The 11,056-nt window shown below is 30.0% G+C and overlaps 2 protein-coding genes and 1 pseudogene across 3 annotated transcripts, besides 3 other annotated features; 1 reads left to right on the top strand and 2 right to left on the bottom strand.

Annotated features, from left to right (window-relative positions):
• Positions 1-3,645: 3,645 nt before the first annotated feature.
• Positions 3,646-4,446: a mobile genetic element.
• A 969-nt stretch (positions 4,447-5,415) lies between these two features.
• On the bottom strand, positions 5,416-6,629 carry TVAGG3_0969160 (annotated as a pseudogene). Its single transcript has one exon. A coding segment is annotated over exon 1 (1,214 nt).
• Positions 6,630-7,181: 552 nt separating this feature from the next.
• Positions 7,182-7,211: a mobile genetic element.
• A 261-nt stretch (positions 7,212-7,472) lies between these two features.
• TVAGG3_0969180 (uncharacterized protein) lies at positions 7,473-8,627 on the top strand (the record flags this gene model as incomplete). The annotated part of the gene is made up of 1 exon (XM_001305121.1): positions 7,496-8,611. One exon carries the CDS (start codon positions 7,496-7,498, stop codon positions 8,609-8,611), a length of 1,116 nt encoding a protein of 371 aa, XP_001305122.1.
• A 92-nt stretch (positions 8,628-8,719) lies between these two features.
• Positions 8,720-9,641: a mobile genetic element.
• Positions 9,642-10,144: 503 nt separating this feature from the next.
• TVAGG3_0969200 (uncharacterized protein) lies at positions 10,145-10,324 on the bottom strand (the record flags this gene model as incomplete). The annotated part of the gene is made up of 1 exon (XM_001305122.2): positions 10,145-10,324. The coding sequence occupies one exon, from the start codon at positions 10,322-10,324 to the stop codon at positions 10,145-10,147; it is 180 nt and encodes a 59-aa protein (XP_001305123.1).
• Between the last annotated feature and the right edge of the window lie 732 nt (positions 10,325-11,056).

Raw genomic sequence — 11,056 nt, forward strand, 5'->3', positions numbered from 1 at the left:
TATCTATCCAAATGGCGCTATATTTGATTGATATTATTTCACAAATTCGTGTTAAAGAAATTAAATTATTTTCAGAACTTTATCAAAAGATATCAAACGCATTTTCATACATCCATGAACCAGAAAATAAGATATTAGCAACACTTTTACATTTTCAAATTTAAATACTTCGAACCTGAAATAGAAGAAGAAGAAATTCTGAATTTATATTCAACAGAATCTCCTTTATACTATATTGCATGGGACAAAGTTGATGATCTTAAGAGTAAATTCCCAAATCTTGATGTTAATCAGAAGATTAATGATATCAAACCTCTTGACTGCGCAATTAAATACGGATCAGAATTATGTTTCAATTACTTGAAAAATTTAGGATCTCAATACACTAAATACTCCAAAAAGTATGCTGTTCAAGGTGGAAATAAAGAGATTTTTATGCAAATGATAGAAGATGGTAAATAATTTGATAACATGATTAATGCAGCATTGGATTATCGAAACTATGAAATTGCTGAGTACCTTAAATCAAATTTTGGACAAACATTTAATTCAATAGCAGAAAGTATGTATTTCGGAAATTATGATATTGCATCTTATTTACTTTCTAATGGAGGAAATATCAACAAAATTTATAATATCTTTCTTTTCATGTTTATTATTGTTTTATTCGATTTTCTTTCTCTTCATATTTATCATTGTTTTATAGAATTGTCTTTCTTTTCATATTTATCATAATTTTATTGGATTCTCTTTCTTTTCATATTTATCATTGTTTTATGATATTATCTTTCTTTTCAAATTTATCATTATTTTATGATATTATCTTTCTCTTCATATTTATCATTTTTTAATAAAATTATCTTTCTCTTTATATTTATCATTGTTTTATGGCATTATTTTTCTTTTCATATTTATCATTGTTTTATTACATTATCTTTCTTTTCATACTTATCATTGTTTTATGACATTATCTTTCTTTTCATATTTATCATTGTTTTATGACATTATTTATCTATTCATATTTATCATTGTTTTATGACATTATTTATCTATTCATATTTATCATTGTTTTATGACATTATTTATCTATTCATATTTATCGTTGTTTTATGACATTATCTTTCTTTTGATATTTACCATTGCTTTATCGCATTATCTTTCTTTTCATATTTATCATTGTTTTATAATGTTCTCTTTTCTATCATGTTTAACATTGTTTCATGAAATTTTCTTGATAGTAATAAATGCCCACTTAGTATTGCAATTCAACGGAATTCGATAGAACTTGTTAAATTCTTAGTTGAGCACGGTGCTGATGTTAACATTAAACTTATTCTCTTAGCTTTCATATTTATCGTTGTTTTATAGAATTGTCTTTCTTTTCATATTTATCATTATTTTATGAAATTCTCTTTCTTTTCATATTTATCATTGTTTTATTACGTTATCTTTATCGTCATATTTAGCATTGTTTTATCACATTATCTTTATCTTCATATCTATTATTGTTTTATGACATTATCTTTCTCTTCATATTTATCATTGTTTTATGACATTATCTTTCTATTCATATTTTTATTTGTTTTATGAAATTCGATTTCTTTTCAAATTTATCATTATTTTATGAAATTTTCTTTATATTTATATTTATCATTGTTTTATGAAATTTTCTTTATATTTATATTTATCATTGTTTTATTGGATCCTCTTTCTTTTCATATTTATCATTGTCTTATTGGATTCTCTTTCTCTTCATGTTTATCATTGTTTAATAAAATTCTCACTATATTAATGAATGTCCTCTTAGTATTGCCATCGAAAATAATTCAATTGAAATTATCCAATTCTTAGTTGAGCATGGTGCTGATGTTAACATTAAACTTATTCTCGATCTTTTCATATTCATCATTATTTTATGAAACTCTTTTACTCTTCATATTTATCATTGTTTTATCACATTCTTTTTCGCCTCATATTTTTCATTGTTTTATGACATTTGATCTCTTTCCATATTTCACATTGTTTTATAGAATTCTCTTTCGCTTCATATTAGTCTTTGTTTTATTGTATTCTCTTTCTCTTAATATTTATCGTTATTTTATTATATTCTCTTTCTATTTATTGGATTTTCTTTCTTTTCATATTTATCATTATCTTATGGAATTTTCTTGCTATTTTCATTTTTCATTGTATTATGGAATACTCCTTCTCATCATGTAAATCATTACTTAAACAAATTCTCTATCACTTAACATTTATCATTTTTTTATAAAATCCTGTTTGTTTTCAAATTAATCATTACTTAATCAAATTCTCATTATCTTCATATTTATATTTGTTTTATGAAATTCTCTTGTTTTTCATATTAACCATTGTTTTATTACATTTACATTCTCTTCATGTTTATCATTGTTTAATAAAATTCTCATAATATTAATGAATCTCCTCTTAGTATTGCCATCAAAAATAATTCAATTGAAATTATCCAATTCTTAGTTGAGCATGGTGCTGATGTTAATGCGAAGCTTATTCTCTTTCTTTTTATATTTATCTTTATTTTATGAAATTCTTTGTCTGTTCATATTTATCATTAATTTATTGGATTCTCTTTCTCTTCATATTTTTCATTGTTTTATTACATTCTCATTCTCTACATATTTTTCATTATTTTATGAAATTCATTTCCTTTTCATATTTATCATTGTTTTATCGCATTATCTTTCTTTTGATATTAACCATTGTTTTATACAATTCTATATCTTTTCATATTTATCGTTGTTTTATAGAATTCTTTATCTTCTCATATTGATTATTGTCTTATTGGATTCTTTTTTCCCTCATATTTAACATTGTTTTATTGGGTTCTCTTGATATTAATGAAAGCCCTCTAAGTATTGCCATCAAAAATAAATCAATCGAAATTATCCGATTTTTAGTTGAGCATGGTGCTGATGTTAATATGAAGCTTATTCTCTTATTATTCATATTTATCATTATTTTATGAAATTCTCTTTCATTTCATATTTTTCATTGTTCTATGGAATTTTCATTCTCTTTCTCTTCATATTTATCATTGTTTTGTTGGATTCTCTTCCTTTTCATACTAATCATTATTTTATGGAATTCGCATTCTTTTCATATTTATCATTGTTTTATGCCATTATCTTTCTTTTCATATTAATCATTATTTTATAGAATTCTCTTTTCTATCTTGTTTATCAATGTTTAATGAAATTCTCTCGATAGTAATGAATGCCATCTTAGTATTGCCATCAAAACTGGTGCAACAGATATTATCGATTTCTTAGTTGAGCATGGTGCTAAAAATGTCTAATAATTCGATTTTCAGTAGCAATATTCTATATTGAAAAAGATATAGTAACATATGCTTTATTACAGAATAAACATCTCATAATAATTTAATGTTAATTTACTGCATTATTACACTCAAATTTAAAGATGGTACATGTTTGAAGGATTAAACAATCGTTTTTCAACCTATTACGTTGTGACGCCTTGTAGCATCGAACCCAGTGTTTACCCAAAATCTTAATAATAAAATATCCCTTCTAATTAATTTGAAAACAAAAATCATTACTTTGCACAGATTCCTTTGAGACATTTGAAGAGTATAATCTTCGATTTGGCAAACCCAAATTTTAGCTAAAAGTGACAGGGAAAAAAAACGTTTAGTATTAAAAAAAAAGACCGATGAGAGCTTCGTTCGAAATATAGAGGGAACTGAGAATGCGCAACCATTCTCAGGGAATATTGGATGCTATTCCCGTTCCCTCTGTATGGAAAATTGAGGTTTTCAAAGGGAGTTAAAATAATATCAAATTTATACTAATTTACTTCAAAATACAAAAGTATTTGACAGCTAAAATTAGTTACTTTAGCAAGCCTATCAATACCCTTTTACGATTATTGTTACTTTTTCGAAATAAAAGTAAAAACAAATTTATACTAATTTACTTCAAAATACAAAAGTATTTGACAGCTAAAATTAGTTACTTTAGCAAGCCTATCAATACCCTTTTACGATTATTGCTACTTTTTCGAAATAAAATAAATTTATTATCAAAAACCTTTTTTTTCTTAGTAAAAATAAACGAAATTTTTTACCTTATGAACTTTTGATGGAAATATGCAAATTTAAAATAATAAAGAAAGCCGCGAGCGAAGCGATCGGCTTAGTTCGAAGATTTTGATTCAAATCTTTGCTGATCTGTAATTCGCGGAAGCCGCGAGCGAATCGAGCGGCTTAGGTCTAAGATTTTGATTCAAATCTTTGCTTATATTCCTTAAATTCTTTATGAAACTCGCAACAGTTCCATAAAAAATTTTAAATTCTAAACTGTCGAAATTACCGATCGGTAATCACACCATTCACGGGTGTGTCGCTTTTTACAGGCGTGTCACTTTTAGCTAAAATTACCCCTACTCTCTTCGATTTTGTGGAATTTACTGTGCTTACTTTCAATATTATGTATACTACATATTAATGATTTAAAATTGGCATCAGTATCAATGCAATGATGGAAGATATTTTAATGTCCCCCAAAATAAGCTAAAAATCTGCCAGCTAAAAACGGTTATTTCCCCTCAAAAAATGGTAAATCTGGTAGTTTTTCGCTTTCAAAAAAATCATTAATTCTCAGACATACGATTATTTTTGATTCAAATGCTGTTCGGTATTAAAAGCAAAAATAATCATATGCCCGAGAATTACACTTTTCCGACATTTTTGGGTCGCTTCGCGCCCCTGACAAAACGTCGGAAAAGTGTAAATTTTATGATATATAGGAAGAGAATCAGAAATAGAACATATATAATAAGTATGAGACAAAAAATGGAAACATCATTTAAATCTCACGTTTCTGCCATTAGCTAGCCCCAAAATTTTTGGCTAATTTTGGGAACATTATAAAGTCTTTTCAGGGGGGTTATACCGTGATATTAGCCTTGTACTGAAAAAAAGTGACGGGCAATGCCGTAAAATAATATTTTATTAAAAAATTTTTGGTGGAGAATTGGAAAATTTTTGTTGGAAAATTGGAAAATTTTCCTAATCATTTGGATATAACCTGGCATATTAGGGAGTTTTGTCAACAACTCAGTGCTGGGATCAAGATAGTTTGTAATCCAAAAGTAGAAACGTTCCTTGGTGTCTTGTTCTGGCTTCCTGCAAAATCTGTGATTTGCAGGATTCTTCTTAATATTGTCAGAAATTGCGCAAATCATGTCCATCGTCGTCAATTCTTCACCATTGATGTTAAAACGATTTCGATTACGGTAATTTCTTTTCTCTTGCAATTCTTTTTCTGCAGGAGTCAATTCACGAACATACTTATTATGTTTGAGAGCTTCTACAGAACAAGGGCAAAGACCGCAGGCGGCGGCAGCATTTTGAACCGTTCTTAATGATACTGATTCTTGCCATGCGCTAATAAATGAGTAGATAATGGCGTAGCGCATCATTGCAGCATTGCTGTTGAACTCTTGCTTCGGTGCCTTAATGTAATCTCTCAGATAATATCCGTGAATTTGGACTTTAATCTTTTGGCAATGCCAACATCAAATACTTGTAAAATGTGTGTTGTATGTGCGGGAAGAACAATTAATTTGATGTTGGCACTTGCCAAAAGGAACAATGCCAGAGGATTCTCGCGGCTGGAGTGTCCATCACACACAATGAGAGCAGGCTTGTCACGTATATCTTCTGGCATTCTCTGGCGTTCAAAGTTAAGCCACTCGATGAAGAAAATGCAATACAATAAGAATACACTTCTGTTCACCCAGCCTTTTGGCGTAGAAGTAAACCAACAATGTCTTTCGCGCTGGAATACTTTCAGTTCTCTAGGTAGTTCTGCAATACATGGGAGAACAAAGAGAGGTGGGACAGATTTGCCTGTCATTGAGCATCCGCATAAAGCTGTAATGTGCGGAAAGTTTGGAATTCCTTTGGCGATCATATGCTCTATCTCCTCAGGTAATGCAACTTTCTTCTTCTTAAATTTGTTTATGAATGTTTCATCGATACTAAAAATCAACTCCTCTGGAGTACTTTCGATTGTTTCACGATGTTTATCGTAGAATTCTTCGATAATTCTTGGTTCACACGCCATGTATCTTGATTCTTCAATCTCTTGGCATGCCTTAAGCTTGCAATGCAATTGCTGTAAAATATGGTTAACATAAGGTCTCGATACATCATCACCACCAAGAGTATTGATAACTTCTTCTGCAAGAGTAGGACAATTAATCTCAAGAAGGAATCTGTAACCATAATCTCTTCTGAGCTCTTTCAACTTGAACGCCTCGTCAATAATGTCAGCGGCTTCTAGAGCTTCACCTTTGTAAGCAGAATCTTCGATAATTTCTTTTAAAGTGAGCTGATCACGCTCGCATAGGTATGGATCTGCACCGCCATGATTCCCTTTTTCCCAGTATAGACCTAATGCAGCTCTTTTAAGTGCAGGAGCAATGAGATTGGATGTTAAAGTTCCGAGATCTGGGTATTCTTCCTCCCATGCAAGCTTAGTTTGACTATATGTCATACCTTCGGCGCGACAATTGATGATAAACTTTTGTTGTCTATCAAGAAATTCGACTGTGAGAAATTCCATTTTTAATTTTAAACGAGCACTTGAGCCACGTTTTATCTGACTTCACCAGCCAAAAAGCCCCTGTACTAAGTGTCATGTTTTTGTATATTTTAAAGTTTCTGCCATGTAATGGTTTACATTGCAAATTTTTGAATACTTTACATCACCATAAAATGGCAGTACAAGGCTAGTTTATCGGTACAAGGCTCTTGAAATGACTTTATAAGCTGACATTCCGAGAGAGGGTCAAAGTTGCTATTTGTCACTTTTCCACAAGAATATAATGGGGAAAAAGTTATCATATAGTTGATCTCATTCACTGAGGTGAGAGATGCATGTAGTGTAATGTTATAAACAGTGGGATTGCTGCTCTAAGTCCTAGGTTCGAGACACATTGGCTTCATTTTTCTCTTTTTTATTGACGTAAACTATTCAATTTTTGTGTTCTCCATTCAAATTTCAGAATTTTTTTTGCAGATTTCACGCTACATTCGAAGTTACCTTTTGTAACAACCACCACTGCCTACGAAAGACGAAAGTGTGTCACGATTTCACCCGGAAATCCGACGGTTGTTTAAGAGTATGCACTTTTGTCACCTACTCCTGACATTCCCACTTTACATTGTCAAAATTAAAAATCGTTTCTGATTAATAGTTCAGATTGGATGTAGTTTGCTTAAAAGTATATTTATTGGAAATTCAAATTGTTTCTTTAGTTTTGGACAAGCTGTCCAGCATTTCGAAAATCTATGAGATTTTTACTTATTTTATAAATATTTAAGTTTGTTATTATAAGCAGATGTCAAAGGAGTATGATATTCAAATCATTTTTTTTCCCAAATATTGGAAAAACCTCTGATGAAAAAAAAATCTAAACGCAAAAAATAATGGAAAAAAGTACAACTACGTTCAGTCCATCCAAGTCGATCAACATTAACGTAGATGTGACTGGAGACGTTAAAACAAAGCAACAAGTTCAAGAACTTCGCCAATTGCTTCAAGAAAGAATGACCGAATTTGGATTACTCCAAACAGAATGGAGTAAGAAAGAAAGCGAACTCAGAGCTCAATCTGAAGATCTTGTATCCCAACTTCACGAAATTCAAAATCAATATTTACAAGAAGAAAGTGCTGAAAAAGCTCAACATCTTCAAGCATTAAACGAACGCACAAAAGCTCATCAAGAACAACTGGCTGAATTACAGGCTGAACTTGATGAGTGCTTAATGAGTACTGATGCTCCTAACGAATTCGAAGATATCGATAACGAAATTGAAGAACTTAAAGAGCAATTGAAAGAAGCCGAGAATTTACAGCCAACACACTCTGATAATGAAGATGAGAGTGAGGATGATGAATATGATGACTCAGAACAAAGAATTACTGAGTTAGAGCAGCGTCTTGAAGAGATGCAAGGAATCTACGAACAAGCCTTAAGCGACCGTGATGAAGATTCCAAGAAGGCTACACAAATGATTGAAGATATAATAACGAAATACGAAGCAATCGAAGAGCAGCATCAGAATGAGCTTGCCGAAGTAATTAATGATATTAACCAACTTGAAAAGCAGCGTGCTGATAGAGTTGCTCAATTACAGAAAGAAGTTGCCGATTCTAAAAAGCAAATTGCCGGACAGCTCAAGACAACAGTAAAGAGAATGACCGATATCGAAGGCCAACTTGCCAAGTCCCAGAAAGACCATAACTTGGCAATGCAGCAGCTCCAAGAACAAGCAGACGCTTTAAGAACCCAACTTGAAGGTTTAACAGCTCGCCAGAAGCAGCAGCTCAAGGAATCATCAGCTAGTGCAAAGCGCTATGCAGAAGAGAAGAGAGCTTTCGTTGCAAAGCACAAAGAATTACAAATGCTCAATGCAGAGCTTGTTCGTGAGCGTGTCGAACACCAAACACTTATGAAGGAACTTAGTAAGATGGATGATACTGTTTTAAGCCAGCTTTCGACTGGTTCTTTCTCCAAATCTCGTATTTCTTCAATTTATTAAAAATGTATTTAAATTTGGATTTCATATATTTTACATTACATAGATTTAAACCAAAGTGTTTTTTATTTATAGTAATTATGATTCTGTTTGGGATTGACAATCAAATTCAAAGGTGACCAAACTATTTTTTGAAAGTCCGCCATAACTTTAATGGTACTATTTCAGCGTGTACAATGAATACAAAAATTCTAAGAGTGCCACATAAAATAGTACTTTAGACTTGAGTTAATGCTACCAAGCAAATGTTAAAAAGATGACTTTAGTGTTTTGATAATCAAAGATTAAAATCATTATTGTCTAAATCAATAATCATAACGACAGAAGTTAATGTTTTTTCATAAGTGCTTTAAATCCACTTTTAAAAGTATACCTCAAAAATCAAAATATCAAAAAAAATTGGCCGATAGGTTTGGCTTTAATTTTTGTCTGCTTTTATGATTTGATATGGATGTTATAATTTTAAAAGTTGAGCCAAATTCACCAATAGATTTTTGAGATTTGCAAATACTCAATAATTTTCAGCGTGTTATCTTTTATTAAAAGAACTATTTGGTTTCAGTATCATATAAATTGATATTTACTTTCTATTTGAACCTTCATTTAGCTAATGATTTAATAATACAGATTTCATCTAGTCCTTATAAGAGAATTTTGAATTTGTTATAATAAAAAAACAAACAGATATAGCTTACACTTCTATAATAAAGATACCTTTTATAGAAATCAGTATGAAATGTGTTTTGGCTTATTGGAAGCATATCAGACATAATCGCCATAATCAAAAAATCTATATACCCAATAAGTAATAAATTTGTCGATATAGATTTTCCATAAAATTAGTTTTTAGTCTGATCTTAAAATAAATTTAATTTTTTATAAAAAAAATCACATTTAAAAGTACCTTTTTAGTAGATCGAAATCCTGTTGGTGGATTTCGGGCGTACTTCAAAATTAGCTTTTCTTCTCCATATGCAAGCTATATTTTAAATATGGAGCAAATCGGATCGGCGAAAGTAGTTTAGTTACCTTTATCAAATTCTAAAAAATTATTATTCACATTAGATTTTCCATTGAAAATTAATTCAGAGGAGTATAGTATATCTTGTGACATGAGAGATAACGAGTGTCGTATCGGTACGTTTGGCAATTAATTTTCTTCAAATATTGATTCTTTTGAAAGTGTGATTAGCTCATGATAGTCAATACAATTAATTCACAATAGTGTTTAGATTAGAGTCAGATTGATAAATCAAAGTTCGAAATTTTACACGAAAACATCATATCGATAGCATGAGAATATAAATTTTGATAAGTTATTCATAATATATGTCAATCTTAGATGCAAAAAGAGAAAAAAAATCCGGTAATAAAAATCACTTCGTAATGTAATCTAATTTATAGGATTACCTTACATTGAGCTGTACTTTCGAGTTTTTTACTGGAGATCGCGATTGACGTAAAAAAATACAAATTGACTGGTTATTTAGAAGGTTGATAAACAAATTTTTATACTATATAAACATTTAATATATATCAGTTCGTTTCCGAGTTGGACATATCCATGTCAACCTTCGCATTTTGCTCGGAATCAGATTCGCAATGAACAGGCGGAATTAATTCTGATAAGTAAAATGTATCTGGTAATGCCTCTTCCTTTGATTGATCCTTTGCACCCTTTTTGGAGCCTTTTACTTGATCTTTTTCTTTGCACATTGTAAAAAATGAAAAATTTTTAAATGTGACAATTTAAGATGGAAAATTAAATTTAGTAAATTTTGATCAATTATTGATTTAGATTAATATTTCTATAAAATTCCATCCCGCGTAAAGTTCTGAATTTCCCGTATAAAATCCGATAGTTACCTGAATAAAAAAATTCGAAAAATGAAATTCAGGATAGACCTTCGAAATAGAAATGTTTTCCGATTTATTTTAATTCAAGTTCACGATTTTCAAATAGAAAACTAGAATTTTAAGAAATTTCTCATACATATATATTTACAACAAGAAATGGTTGATTAGCACAATAATGCAGATTCAAAATTATCATTTGGGATCTGAAAAAATAAAATGTCATTTGAGTAAATCTTTACTAGCATCTTGTGTACCAACACTATTGAATCAATGCTTACTCCCATAATTAAGAGTGTAGACACATTATAAATTCAATTTTTTTTATATACTTTAGGTAATTATATAAATTTATCCGCCGAATTAGGACTTTAATGAAAAATAAATAACTTCTATGGATTTGTTTCTTTTGCAAACCTCATCCTCTTTATAAAAAAGTCCTCTTATTTCAAATTGTTAAAAAAAATCACAAAAATATCGTTTTAAGAAAAATTGACTAATCAAAAATACATTGTAAGTACTGATTTTTTCAAAATCCGAATTTTTTTGGAATTAGAAATCTTTCCCAAAGGGTACTCTGGGCTAAAAAGCTTC

This window comes from Trichomonas vaginalis, chromosome I, assembly GCF_026262505.1.
Source record: "Trichomonas vaginalis G3 chromosome I, whole genome shotgun sequence".
Taxonomy (NCBI): Eukaryota; Parabasalia; order Trichomonadida; family Trichomonadidae; genus Trichomonas; species Trichomonas vaginalis.